The sequence below is a fragment of the Pocillopora verrucosa genome, chromosome 3 (genome assembly GCF_036669915.1).
Source record: "Pocillopora verrucosa isolate sample1 chromosome 3, ASM3666991v2, whole genome shotgun sequence".
NCBI classification, from domain to species: domain Eukaryota; kingdom Metazoa; phylum Cnidaria; class Anthozoa; order Scleractinia; family Pocilloporidae; genus Pocillopora; species Pocillopora verrucosa.
In genome coordinates, this window is record NC_089314.1 from 25,687,494 (window position 1) to 25,702,828 (window position 15,335).

The 15,335-nt window shown below is 39.0% G+C and overlaps 2 protein-coding genes and 2 pseudogenes across 2 annotated transcripts; all 4 read left to right on the plus strand.

Annotated features, from left to right (window-relative positions):
• Window positions 1-222: 222 nt before the first annotated feature.
• On the plus strand, window positions 223-2,507 carry LOC131781862 (serine/threonine-protein kinase Nek6-like). Its single transcript, XM_066164643.1, has one exon. It carries the CDS (start codon window positions 288-290, stop codon window positions 1,245-1,247), a length of 960 nt encoding a protein of 319 aa, XP_066020740.1. The 5' UTR covers window positions 223-287; the 3' UTR covers window positions 1,248-2,507.
• Window positions 2,508-3,766: 1,259 nt separating this feature from the next.
• Window positions 3,767-4,764, plus strand: LOC131781861 (uncharacterized; annotated as a pseudogene).
• A 3,604-nt stretch (window positions 4,765-8,368) lies between these two features.
• LOC131781864 (serine/threonine-protein kinase 35-like) lies at window positions 8,369-11,070 on the plus strand. The gene has a single exon (XM_066163969.1). The coding sequence runs from the start codon at window positions 8,383-8,385 to the stop codon at window positions 9,355-9,357; it is 975 nt and encodes a 324-aa protein (XP_066020066.1). The 5' UTR covers window positions 8,369-8,382; the 3' UTR covers window positions 9,358-11,070.
• A 3,353-nt stretch (window positions 11,071-14,423) lies between these two features.
• On the plus strand, window positions 14,424-15,304 carry LOC136279676 (serine/threonine-protein kinase 35-like; annotated as a pseudogene).
• The last annotated feature ends 31 nt before the right edge of the window (window positions 15,305-15,335 follow it).

Here is a 15,335-nt window from a genome sequence, read left to right on the forward strand (position 1 = left end):
GTTCCGAGAAAGTAACTTCCGATCAACCGAGCCGGAAGTGATTTATTGGATGATCTAGCGTTTCCCAGAAATACGTGAGGGAACCATCGTCAACTTGCATCACATGACTTAACTCCCCCATAACACACAATTAAGAGTATACCCTATAGGTACAATTGAAGTACGGTGTCAAAGCCTTTGACACCGTAATATCCGGGATATTACATAAATGAACCACCCTATAGTAGTAGAGATGCACAATCTAGTTGCAAGCCAAGTTCCAAGCAATTCAATTTTCCGAAGGAACTATGGCAATGATGCAGCAAACAGCCGCTACTACTTTTCCAACGACATTTCAGTGTGGAAACATACTGTTAAGAATCCAAGAAACGCTTGGCAGTGGAGCGTTTGGTGTTGTCTACAAAGTACAAGACCTGGCAACTTTCAACTTCTACGCGTTAAAATCAATTCTCTGTCTCAATGCTTCGGCTCTTCAAAACGTGGTCCGCGAGGCCGAGCTGCTGAAACAAATCTCTCACCCAAATATAATTGCCATACTGGGGACCGGGCAAGTTAACGGTACTCAAGGCTACTTACATATGTTGCTTTTGACAGAGTACTGTCCGGGAGGAAACTTCAACCAACGGCTCCCCTCACCGAGCACCAACCAAATGAATTTGAAGTGGATGAAACAAATGGCCCATGCTATCGCCTACCTCCATTCGCGTAACGTGGTTCACCGCGATTTGAAGCCAGATAATGTGCTCTTGACTGCGACAGAGGATGTCAAATTGGGGGATTTTGGTTTGGCACGCGAGTACATCGCACTTACTCAAATCCAAGGTTATGCTCAAAATATCTTCGCACCATACTACATGCAATCAGAGGTTGGAACAAAATACTACATGGCTCCGGAAGTATTCAGCATTCGCGGTTATAGCGCAAAGGCTGACGTCTTTAGTCTTGGAGTGCTCCTTTATGCAATTCTCGAGCGTGATCATGTCATAATTGGTGGGAAAGCATACTACGGAGCCTTTGTTGCTATTCCAAATTTACCGGGAAGAATTGGCCTTGGATTTGCTATGGAGACTATTAACCCTTGCTTCAACATTGTGTTTTCTAGTTCCTCTAACTATTTCGGCTCTCTCCAGATGTTAATTCGCCAGGCCTTGAATTACGATCCGCATAATCGACCGACTGCTCAACAGGTTTATCAAAGTCTCGTGGCCATTGAGCAACGTTTCAACGAGAACTGTAACACTTTGTAAACAGAGAAAAGGAACGAATATGCTGAAATGGAATCAAGTTACTTTGAACTTAGCAATAAGACTGTTTATTGAAGACTCTTTCGAAGCGAAATGAAACTTGAAATAACAAGAATTATTAAAAACAGTGACTATCAAAGGATGTTAAAACTCTTCGGTGACATATATCACGTTTAATTCAACATGTTGACCTAAGCAGTTGAGGTAGTAGCCACTGATGAGCTATAAAAGCATAATAAATGTTTTTCTTGAGCAAAAGGAGCTGTTATAGCGGCGGCGAAATCTCTCATCGTTTGAAATGGTACTATGATGTATCTTCTTCTCTCTTCGCTAGGGTGACCAGCTAAGGCTTACATGAAATACGAACAGTTTACGTACATCACTTAATGCTAATCTAAGAAATGATCTCAACGCAGAATTGCTTACTAAAACTGTGGTTATCAAAAATATACTTTCCTGAGTTTCTACGTTGTTCCCTTAACAGATATATATGCAGCATAAATACTGATCGTGTCTCACCATGTTTGCTTTCATTTCCATTTGCCTGAGGCAAATCCTGAAGTGGTAATCACTTCCTTTGATATGGATTCAATTCTTGGAAAACGCTATATGTATTCGTTTCGTAAGTTCTTGCATGGGCAACTCATTTTCAAGAGATAAATCTCAAAACACATATATTTAAATGAAGGTTAATCCAATGGACACACCTCAGTAACTCGTGAATCACAGCTCTCATGCTGAAGTATTCACGTTCACAAACAAGGAGGTTATTCCTAGAAATTGAACTTTAACTATGGTGTAATTTGATGATAATTCGTCCCTTAATAAAGTCCAATCCTATGCATAAATTTCTTTCGGTGTCTTAGTGTAAAGAGACACTGTTTCACAACGGATGGCCCATGCAATTGTGTCAGCCAACCGTAAAGAACTTCAATACCACGCAATTCAAAATGAAGAAATTTTTGTGGCAAAACTTTCCAAAAACTTTATTGTAATTTTATAGTTGCAAAAAAGGTATAGACACAAGTTGCATATAGCATAAGCTAGTTGAGGCAAGTTGTGTGGAGAGAACAAAAGATTGATAATTTATACCAGTAGTAAGCTTCTGGTACTAATGACATTCTCTTGAATGCCAGCTCGCCACAGCAAATGTCACACCTATCCTTTCTGTCAATAGTACCAACCATATGTAGTGGGGTCACTTCACATCTCCCTAAACAGCAGAGAACATAATAGTTAATTCCAATCATCAGTCTCAATTAAGAAATAAAAATTGAAGGATCAAGACTTATCTGGCAAAGTGAAATACAAGTCAAACTGGTTTGAAGACATTTTAACCCGAAATTCGGTTTTAAATATGACAGAAATACTATGGTTCACATTCTAAAGAAACAAGGAGTTCCAGCCCCTTGAGTAATTATTCATTTGTTGTATCGCTCATCTCATGTTTTAAGAACCAGAGAAAGTTAGATAATTTTAATTTGCGAGTTTTATAGTACACTTCGACTCAAAATTCATTTCGTAAGGCAGAAGTATTCTACTGAAATAAACAAGATAGAATGAAGATGACGCCACCCGTTTCGAATAACACATGAACATGAAGAAAACGGCACCAGTTTAAACTCATCAGACAAAGCCCACGCATTTTTTTGAGGTAAATGAACTGGTTAGACCGAAAGCTAAATAAATAAACAATGAACTGACAGTGGTGAGGGATTTGGGGGCCATGTGATAAAACAAGTTCTACCGAAGTTTATCCTCTAGTTAGCCCTTCAAGCCCAAAAGGGCCATCAGAAAAATTCTCACCAAAACACAGCAACAAAATTAGATAAAACCGCAGATGATCGAGGCAAGACTATAAATGTTGTTAAGACACATGCCTACGTACCAAGTACAACAGACTTGGAGAGCAAAATGGCCAAAGACAGTTATGAGCCACGACTTGGAAAATCCACCTCAACCTCCCAAAAACGAATTCGCCGAAGGCTGTAGAAAGAGCAACTCAATCCTGAAGCTGGAACATTTTTTTAAGCCTTGTGTCCAATGGGACAACAAAGAGAAAGAAGAGAAGATGTTATTTGAAGTGATTTGAAGCATGGGGGCCACCTCGAACTTAACGTAATTTTATTTCAAAGTTGAAGTAAAATAAGATCAAATTGTAAACTACCTTCTATTATCGTAACGAATATCTCACGATCGCCTCCACACATCACTTCGTGATTCATAGAAGTAAGACATCAACATCTTAAGACTAACCTTTAAGGTTTGTAGTCTCATGTGCACATCTTGATCGTCAGCAAATCAAATCTCAAACTTCAAGTTTTCGACCTTTTTTCGCGTTTTGTTCGCACTTTGATCATTAAAATATCCTCATCCGAAGAGCCAGAAAACTCCACAAGTTCTTAGGCGTCAAAAGGAGGTCATAGTCCCAGGCGTTCCTTGCGTAAACCGTGGAAACTGGGGATGAGAGAGCAGCAACTTCGGTTACTATTCGCTCTTCGTACACAACATAAATTTACAGAATGCTGTGTTTTATGAAGTCCGCGTTGCAAAGATTCCTGTCTTATACGCTCATCTCAGATATAAATGCACACGATTTCGTGGTAGGCCCACACTAAATAATGTCGAGCGTTTCGGAATGGGCCGGTCCACGAACTCTTTAGCTGAAAAGCCAGGCAAATGCGCAAAGTTCATCATGACTAGTTCTCACGAGATAACAAATGACCCATATGCGAGTTCAAACCTCGAAATACTAGCAAAACTGTGACAGCCAATTTAACAACAAACTGTGATGCGGAGACGAACACCTCACTTGCTGAGAAAATCAAGAATGTTCGTGAACACAACTTCGAAGGTGGCGCTAACGACAGCGAATTGGATAAGGATACTGACAGAATTAAGCAACTTGAATGGTAAGGTTGAATATCTGAGCTTAGCTCTTCCGTTAAATATCTTGTTTCTGTTATTGGTTTTTATAGGGTTCAATACTTGTAAAGTACGATTTGGTATTTCTTACACAATCACTATTATTGTACAAGCGATCGTGAATACTCTTGGTGACTGTGACCTACAAGAAAAAGTTGTCAATATGACTAATGTACATGAACATAATGATGTTACAGTGTCAATAAAAGTAAAACAATTCAGATCTCGTTGTGCAACGTCTGTATATTATAATCGTACTCGTGCTGTGTGTGAATGCCATGGCTATAAACGTGATCGTGAACCAAGCAGAGTACTAGTGAGGATGTTAAAACGTCTCTCTCAGAAAATTAGAAAACTGCTAAGTTATGTACGGAGCCGTTTAGGTAAAAACGTACCAAATTCATCGAAAGTCCATGATCTTATTAAAAATAATGCAACATGAAAAAAAAACAAGAATCAGGTTTGTACAAAAAAAATGAGAAGGAAACCAATTTTTAGAACAAGAAACGTTAACTCTTCGATGAGATATGTCTACAGTTCAAGTAGAGATAAACATGGAAAGAAATATCTCAAATACTTAAGGTTCCTTTTGTGAAATTTCCCATATAGTGAGTTCAAGGGTGTAACTCACAGAGGAAATTGTACAAAGAACAAGCTCTATAATGATATAGAGAAAACCCAGTTCCTTGTATGCACCTTGTGGATCCCAGGAAAACAATAAAAGCACCATATAGCCAGGGGGATGTTGTTGTATTTGGACAAAACCCTGGGCAATAATGTGTTGCAATGAGTTTATGTGCATTAATGTACCACAATATGAAAGGAATAGGCAATCCCAATGACTTGAAACAAATAATGCATATTGGAAATCAACTACTAGTAAAGCAGTTTGTCACAATTATTAAGACAATCATTTTTACTGCTAACAGAATTACCATCAATGCTTACAGTACTAGAGGAAGATTATCAGCTAGAATACAATATAACATAACTGGTAAATTTGTCTAATCAAATTCAATTGCGCGAGTGTGCTTCATATTCCTATTGTGCACACTCTTGATGTCAGCAAACAAATCCCTTGAGAAAAAAAATTTTCCATGGGGTTGAAAATGTTATAAAACAATTGGTTCATACGTCATCTGTGCGTTCATCGAGATATGAAGCACTTGGGAAGTTTGGAGAGCACTCAAGAAGCTGGAGTTGCGCATCTTTCATGCTCTCCAAACTTCCTGCGTGCTTCATATCTCGATGAATGCACGCTGACGTATGAACCAATTGGTAAGTGAAAGTTACCTTGGTAATGTCCATGGTGAGCCTACCATTGAGGGATATCAATACTGTATGGGCCTGAAGAGAGCTTTTGAGTCATTGATATCAGAATGATATAGGTCATATATTTTAGTGGTTGGATGCATTGCTGTGGGTATAAGTTACTGTGCTGATAATGGCCATTTTAAAGTGTTTGACTCACATGCTAGAGATGTTTATGGTAAAAGTCACACTCGAGGGACCTGTGGTCTATTAGATATATCATCTACAGACAACTTAGCGAGTCACTTTCAAAGTTTATATGGAGCAACTGATCTGTATGAACTAAAAGGTTAACAAATTACAAAATATGATGTGGCAATTAGCAGCAATGTAAGAGAGGTATTAAAGAGATATCAAGTCAACACAAGTGTTAAAAAGACCACTGTTTTGCAGTAGTTCTTTATTTTACCTTACTTAGTCATTTCACCTTGTAATTACTAGAACCCAAATACCTTAAATGCAATTATCAAAAATGGATCTCAGCTTAACAATACAATGCAGAGTAAGTACTACTTAATATCTGTTACCCTGCTTGACAGTGTTACAATTTTTGGCACTAACATAAATGTACACATGAATGAAGTAAGTCACAGAGAATCAAGTAATTTAACTGAAAGCAGAATATCTTAAGATGCCTTGATCTTAAGGAACCACACTGGGAAAACAAGCTTTTTAATGTGGATTTCAAGTTACTGTATAGCTTTTATTTATCAACAAAATACAAAAGTAAAGCAATTGTTTTCTCCTCTGACATAAGAAGACAGTCATTCACCTGCAATGAAACAGACAATACACATTTGTCGTGTAGATAATCTAGTAGAGGAAATTAATAATATTATTCAAAATAAACAGGAATGTCAGACTATGGAATATGATATGCAATTTATTTGCTGTTCATGTAAAATTACTGAAATTGAAAGGAAACGCATCTTGAGAAAACACAGAAAAAAAACATATGCATGACAGCATGGAACCTGTTACCAATTGGTGTATTCCGTATTGTTTTCTGTATTGCCAGTTATTCAATCTGTTTTAGCTCAGTTGCTTGGCAAAGCAGTGGTCGTAACAATGAGTATCCCATGAACAAAATAAAAGAGAAACATGTTTCATACATTTGTACAAGGCCATACAGATTGATGAGTGGGATAACATCATGATTATTAATAATTGAAAAAAATAAACAAGTTTCTGGCTGAAACAAATTTTGGCAGTTGCATTAATGTGTATTTACTGATGCCTTCAATGTTAATTATTTTGCAAATAAAGCAAGTTAACTTAAGTATCAAACTTAAACAAAGTATTCTTTGTTAGAGAGGCCTGTGGTTCTGGACAGAGGTTTTCTGCAAGTATTTACTCTTTGTGGATAATCTAGTAGAGGAAATTAATAATATTATTCAAATAAACAGGAATGTCAGACTATGGAATATGATATACAACCTATCTGCTGTTCATGTAAAATTACTGAAATTGAAGGAAACATTTCATGAGAAAATAGAGGAAAAAACATGTATGACAGCATAGAGCCTGTTGCCAAAGAAAGGTTTCTAGAAGACATTTAAAGAAAATATTCAGCTATGGACGCTAGAAAGAAGAAAGGATTACTTTCTCAACTCAATGAGAAATTAGTGAAAGCCAGATCAGTTGAATTGTGTATTAACCAGTTTAAGACGAAAATAAGAGAAGGCCCTCGTTTTATATGTACAGCCTTTCTGTACTGTCTATAATCGAATACTTTATAAGAAATCAGTAATTACATGCCTAGACAAGAAGTACCCTTGCCAAACATATTTCAATATCCAACCGTCATTTTGTGGAAAACAGTATATATGCAACACATGTCATTCAAAGGTCATAAAAGGAAATTTACCGTGTCAGGCTGTAGTGAATGGGAATATGTATGTGGATGAAATACCCACAGAACTATCCTCATTAGAAAAACTAGGACAAATACGAATAGCTCAACAAATAGTATTTGAGAAGACCGTGGTCATGCACAAAGGACAACAGAGAAAAATTAAGGGTGCAATATGCAATGTACCAGTAGAATGTGATCGGACATGTAATCAACTCCCTCATCCACCTGATAGATCTTGTATAATAATACTTATTTAGCTTAAAAGAAAGTTACAATCAAGAGGACATGTTTATTTTCAAGCATCACGACCAGAGTTAATACAGCAAGTTCTTACCTGGCTCAAAGTACATAATCATTGTACAAAGATATACTAGTTGATATTAACAATATTGATAGAAACCTCACAACTTTATAAAATGATGCAGACGATAATGATACACATCAACAAGCTACATCAAACAATGTAACAACAGATAGTGGTCCTGCATTGGAGTATGATCGATGCAAGAGTAAATGATAAATTAAATAGTAACGAAGAAGAAAATGATGACCCCTTAAATGAATGTAGAGCCCCAGTATACGAGACATGCTTAGATTCAATTATACCAAACTATCCAGCGGTGAATGCTCAAGTAAAACGCTCGATACGAGGCCCAAGTGAACGCTACTCGATCGTCTAGTTTTCGATATGAATTCTCGGAAAACATTGCATTTTAAGACTGGGGGGGGGGTCTTCCGTTTACAACGAATTAATCCCTACCAAGGCAACTAAAACATATCCAAGCTTTGAATAACGATACTGTAAGACTTCCTCTATTGAATATCCACCAGGTAAATTCATGCACGATCAAAATATTGCCTTCATACCGAGTACCATTGAAATAACACCACCCCTGTAAGTTCCCTTGTGTCGAATCAATTGGCAACTTTGTTTTTTCCGAGAAATCAGAACCAACTGTTTCGCAGCGGCTGAACGCGGCGTTGTTTTCGTCAAATTGACATTTCGGATAAAAACAAAGAGAACAGTTGTGGCCTAAAAAACCCGAAATGCAACAAGCCTGGATTGATCTTCCCCCAAGACTGCGTGTGGGCGACAAAACAGTGAGAGTTGAACAGCACCTTGGTAGTGGTGCATTTGGAGATGTCTACAAAGTAAGAGACGAGGCGCGCTCTAAAGTCTATGCCTTAAAAGATGTTCTTTGCCTAAACGCTTCACAAGTTCTTGATGCAATCCGTGAGGCAGTAACACTGTGCCAAATCTCTCACGAAAACATCATCGCCATAAAGGGAGCGGATCGGTTCGTCGACAATCAGAGCAACTTGCACATGTTCATTTTGACAGAGTATTGCGCGGGAGGAAACTTAAACGAACGCCTCGCTCGACCAAGCTCTGAACGAATCAACTGGAAGTGGATGAGTCAAGCTGCTGATGCTGTAGCCTACCTTCACAGAAATGACGTGGTTCACCGCGACCTAAAACCGGAAAACGTACTTTTGAACGGACGTGGAAATGTTAAACTAGCCGACTTTGGCCTGGCTCGTGAGTACATCGCACTTAGACGAGTTGACGCGCGAAGAAACGATGGCTCGTGGATGCAAATGTTCGTACAATACTATATGGACTCCGACGTTGGCTCGCCGTACTGGTTAGCTCCTGAATGTTTCGCAGGTCACTACACAGAAAAAGCCGATGTCTTTTCCCTTGGCCTGCTGTTTTTTGCCATCCTAGAACGAGATTACAAAGAAAGCAACGGAAAAATGTATTACGGTGCATTTAAACGTATTCGCGGTGTTGGAAAAGTTGGCCTTGGGGCTGCAATGGCAATGTACAATCCGGAAACTGACATAGCATTTTCCAGACGTGCACAGGGTTCCAGGGATGTACAGAGGTTAGTCATCGAGGCTTTACAGTACGATCCTGATGATCGACCGAGCGCTGTCGAGCTATGTAATAAGTTAGAAGAGACTGAAGACTTGGATCTGGAATGGCTCTTTAGGTTATTAAGTGAAGATTCCACATAAGAATCACCATGACCTTATCGTTAGACCGTCAGCAAACAACACTTTACTTTCTTAAAACGGTAACCATGCTCAATTTATTTTCTGTTCAGACCCTTGTGGTCTGCAAGCTCACAATATTTTCACTTCCAAAATCCAAGAGGTTGCATGTTGTAAACTTCGAGCTTGGACAGCACACATTCCGTAAGGGGGCCACATGTCAAAAAAAAAACCTTGTTGAGCAAAAAGCCACTAAATAACTTTAGAAATTCGTCCTCATATGATTTATGGATCACAAAATTCGTCGATGAGAACTTGCAAAACAACATATTCTAGCATTGTGTGAAAATTAATGTACACTATAACTGAATTGGAGGAAGGGAAGTGTAAACGAGTCTTTCTTTTGTGCAGTGACCGTTTTCAAACAGAGTAAAGTAATCTATTGGTAACGAGATAAGATCTTTTTGTGGATTGCTCAAGCAACATTTTTTTTTGTATAGGTAATCACATGATTTCGAGTGCAATTTGGAATAAGCACGAGTAAATTTTTTTAAAGACCAACAAAATTGTAAGAGCCCTACGGGCTCGTGCAATTTGTGGTCTTTGAAAAAATTAACAAGTGCTTGTTTATTCCAAATTGCACGAGAAAAATCATGTGATTACGTGTTAATAATATACATGGAAAAATTCGAGATCGCTTATCAAAATTAAGTATAAGCAAAGCGCGCGTATCGAGTGCAAAAATAATTTATTCAAACGATCAAAACAATAATATGCAATGATATCTTCACATCTTTAAGGCGCAAAAAAGTTGAAAGACCGGCTAAACAGTTCAAGGAATTGTTCAGTTTGTGTCCGAATCACTTTCGATGAAATGGAATCGTCGTTTCCGAGGTTTAACCATGTTTGTTTTTAATTTCGGCGTTGGATCGCTCGAGCAAAGTGTTAAGCTGGGTCTGCTCGTAATTTTCGATTTCCTTGGCAATTCCCTTCTCTAAACACCACTTTTTCCAAACCGACAACCAAACACAGTGCTTTTCACAGTGTTTTCGTTGTTTGAGGTTTTCAGCTGCGGTGGCGAAAGAAAACCTACTTAAAACGCCGGCCATTGTTTTGCTCGCAAATTTTCAAATTTTCAAATTTTGTTGCGACATCCAAGGCTCGCATTTGATTGGCTATCTGTGAGTTTCTTTGATTATTGACCAATCACAATGTCTGATTTGTTACTTTCTTTGCACTGAAATGACCCTCTTCTGCACTGAATTAACTCTCTTCTCCATTGAATTACCTGAAAACTACATCTATCTTAACCGACCAGAACTGAATAATTTTTCCATGTATATTATTACCAGTGAAATTCGTGCACGAATTTTCCCCTGAGGAAAGGGTGAACGGGGATAGTAGATGAACTTTTCCTTCTCGTCTGCTAGCTTTGCATTAACTTTTTTAAAACAATTTTCCATCGCTGGAGTTCAAGTTCTCTAAAATTTTTCCAACCATTCCCGAACCTTTTCTAAGGTTCACCCTAACCTGTATGTGGTAGATTTTATAGGGGATGAAGAACGTTCTCATACATTCACGTAATGTGTTACTTTAAGGTAACACTACTTTACTGATGTGATAACTAAGGCAGCTAAAATTGAGCTAAGGTTAAAAAGGTAAATGAAATGTTCTTTTCAGTTTTATGCACCTTCCATGTATACAACGTTTGGTAATAAATGAACAAAATTGATCAAACGTTCTGTGGTTCAGTCACGTAGTGAATGACTGAGGTCTCCCGGTCTGTATTCAGGTGATAATTTTCCTAGTCTTTCCTGGAACTCTTTAGTGATTCATTCTCACAATCCTTCGAGACAAACTCGAAAGGGCTTACCGCACAAAGTCAACAATTAATGTAACGAAGCCAGGGAAGCAAACGCCGACTTCAGTTTTGGTAATAACCTGAAAATTTTTTCATCACAACTTAACAATAGACATCGAGTCGATTGAGCCTCGATCTTATGTGAGTCAAACCAATACTTTAAACAAATGCATTTCGATACAAAGGGCCTTAGCCTCTTCACCGGTTAAACCCTTTTCCTGGAAACGATATGTCGATGATGTTATTTCTGCGGTATCCGGAAATGAAGCGGAACGCCTCCTATCGCACTTGAATTCAGTGGAGCCGTCTATCCAATTCACACTCGAACGTGAAATGGATAGACATTTTCCCTTTCCTAATTTAAGTTTGTACAGAGGGGAACAGGGAAATTTAGAGACAAGTATCTATCTAGACAGGAGTGTCGAAACGTAGGGGGGATTATTCTTGTACAAGTCACTTTTGATGTTGATCGCGACGTTCCGACTGTAATACTGCTAGGAGGGTCTGGATTGGGGGGGTACAAATGTCAGTTTTCAGTTAAAATTTTGGCCATTTATCAGTTCTCAGTTAGATTTTAAGCCATTTGTCAGTTGTCAGTTAAATGAGTTTTAACAATTAACTTGGCGAGTTAATTATTACTTTCAGAACCTATATTTGGTTAAAAAGGCACATGTAGCGTAAACTCGAAAATTAAGTCGAGAATTAATACAATAAGAACTCCTTTTTTTTCAATTCTGGAATGAAGTAATTCCAAGATCTTCCAATTGTTTTTTAGTCTTTGTTTGAAGGGTGTTTAAATAAGTTACAACTCTTCAGCACACAAACATCTGTTTTCCTGCGCGCAACATCGAAACATTTCTTTTCAACCACTTAGCCGGTCAAAATGTTGGAAAGAAGATCGTCAAAAACACAACAAACTTGTGAAGAGTCCTCTGGCACAATATATTGGTTTTATCTTTTGTTTTGTAATGCGTCGATTGCGATTGGCTCCGATGAAATGATCGGAAAGGAATGTTCTCTTGTTTACTTTTCAATTAGGTTATTAGAGATATTTACTGTAGTCTTACCTTAGAAATCCAAGCGAAAATGGGCGCGAATTGGCCGCCCAGATCTAGAAACCGTAATTGAGATAATGTCTTTATCCTCTCGGTCAGAAGAATCGTTTTGTGAGTCTGTGTGATATTCGTCTGCATATGTTCGCACCTTAGCAACTGCTACTTCAACAAAGCAGTCGTCAACAAATGTGACATCTGTCACATTTCCACCTCCTGAAGTAGCTTGAACGGCTCCTTTGTCGCTACTGAGCCCTGCTGGCTGATCTCCATGGTTAAAATCGTTCCCTAATTCCGCCAACAAGTCCACTTTGGTGTAATCTTAAGCTTATTACTTCGTGTAGACGGCCGGTGGGAAAGCCCTTGCCTTGTCCGTTGTAGTTTCCTCCCGAACTGTCCTTTGCCTCAACGGACGATACTTCTCCACAGATTCTTTCATAGCATCTTTGAGTCGCGGGTTGATCTCTTCTGAAGGTAGAGGTCGCATTAAGTTGACATTTGCAGACTCCGTGCTTGTGTGAGGGACAGGATAGTAGGATTTTTCATGAGTGAACACTTGGCTGCCCATTTTTGTTCTATTTCTATTATCTAAATACTTCTAAGCAAACTAAAATGCATTGGTGTCACGCTTACTGTTGTCTCCTTCGCAGCTGTTGCTTGGTCTCGTCACACAACGCCATCTATTCCTCTCTGGAGAGAGAACGCGCTTTGCGTGACGAGGCTAAGTAACGGTTGCGAAAGGGAATACGCTTACTGCCGTTCCTTTAACAGTGAGAAGATCAAAATTATTCGCCTCGAAAGTATAATTCCACGTACTTTTACCAGGAAAAGCAAACTGAAACTCTGTTGTATCTCCAATATGCCCTAAACAAAGATAAATTGCGATCTCGAATAAGTGAAGATACATTTGAGAGTTGTGTGGAAAATTCACTATTAGTAACATTTAGTTCCATGTGAATCTATTTCAGTGGGGTTGGACAATGCGGTTATAATACGTGATTAAATTCAGGTTGTTTACAAGGAAATGACACGTAGTGGAGCGAAGGCTAAAGTGGCAAAATGGAATTTGATCGGTGCAATAAAATTCAAGCACGTGGAAAATTGGCTAATGTTCATGTGGTGCAATGATTGGGTATGTTCTGACTGGACTTTTCATATTACGTGATGGAATGTAAGTTGTTTGGCGTGTGCGTTGTGGGTAAAGGAGCGGGAAAACATTTTTTAACTTAGAAATGATGCAAAAAGTTAAATGCGAACCTTTCATATTCCGATAAATCTCGAAGTTAGTCGACGAGGTTCTCACGAAGGCCACAAACCATTACACTTATCAAATGGGACCAAAATTTCTGGTTACTATCATTCTTTGTGCACAGCTTCCTGATTCCATGACATCATTGGCAAGAACAAAATACCCAAACGTTGCGATTGGTGCAAGATATCCAAATGCTATGATATGATTGGTGCGAGAAACATACCCCAATGCGGCAATCTGATTGGTGCGAGATACATACGCTAATGCAACGATCTGATTGGTGCGAGCAACATACCACTCTACAAGCTAGCATAGAGTTTTTTTTTTTTAAGAAAAAAAAAAACTCAAATATGCATTATGGGTACTACTACTTCCTAAATGGATAGGGATAATTAAGAACAAACTAACATCAGAAATAATCGGTTTTAGCTCCTACCTTCAAGCAAACCCTGCAATGTAGCATATTTGGCCTAACCGAAAGGTGCTAATCCTGTTTACTATATTTAACAGACAAATGATCATTTACTTCACAGGACATTTACTTTGGATATGAATTCTCGGAAAAAACATTGCATTTTAAGACTAGTGGGGGGGGGACGGGGGGGGGGGTTGTTTTGTTTACAAAGGCTGATCCCTAATTAATCCCTACCAAGGCAACTAAAACATGATCAAGCTTTGAATAACGATACTGTAAGACTTCCTCTCTTGGATATACAACAGTTAAACTCGTGCACAATCAAAATATCGTCTTCATACCGAGTACCACTGAAATAACACCACCCCTGTACGTTCCCATAAGTCAAATCAATTGCCAAGTTCGTTTTTCCGAGAAATCAGACCCAAGTATTTCGCAGCGGCTAAACTGGTTGTTTACATCAAATTGACTTTTAGATAAAGAGAACAGTTGTGGCCTGGAAAACACGAAATGCAACAAGCCTGGATTGTTCTTCCCCCAAGACTGCATGAAGGCGACGAAACAGTGAAAGTCGAACAGCACCTTGGTAGTGGTGCATTTGGAATGTCTACAAAGTGAAAGACGAAGCAGGCTCTGAACTCTATGCCTTAAAAGACGTCCTTTGCTTAAACGTTTCACAACGTCTTGATGCAATCCGTGAGGCAGAGACACTGCACAAAATCTCTCACGAAAACATCATCGCCATAAAGGGAGCAGGTCGGTTCGTCGACAATCAACACAACTTGCACATGTTGATTTTGAATGAGTATTGCGCGGGTGGAAACTTGAACGAACGACTTGCTCGACCAAGCTCTGAACGAATCAACTGGAAGTGGATGAGTCAAGCTGCTGATGCTGTAGCCTACCTTCACTTAAACGGCGTGATTCACCGCGACCTAAAACCGGAAAACGTACTTTTGAACAGACGTGGAAATGTTAAACTAGCCGACTTTGGCCTGGCTCGCGAGTATATCGCACCAAGACGAGTTGACGCGCGAAGAAACGATGGCTCGTGGATGTAAATGTTCGTATAATACTACATGGACTCCGAAGTTGGCACGCTGCACTAGTTAGCTCCTGAATGTTTCACGGGTCATTACACAGATGAAGCCGATGTCTTTTCCCTTGGCGTGCTGTTTTTTGTCATCTTGGAACGGGATTACGAAGGAAGCAACGGAAAAGTGTATTATGATTTATTCAAAAGTATTGGAAAAGTTTGCCTCGGGTTTGCAATGGCAAGGTACAATCCAGAAACTGACGTAGCATTTTCCAGACGCGCACAGGGCTCCAGGGATGTGCAGAGGTTAGTCATTGAGGCTTTACAGTACGATCCTGATGATCGAGCGAGCTAAAGACTTAGATCTGGAATGGCTCTTTAGTCTC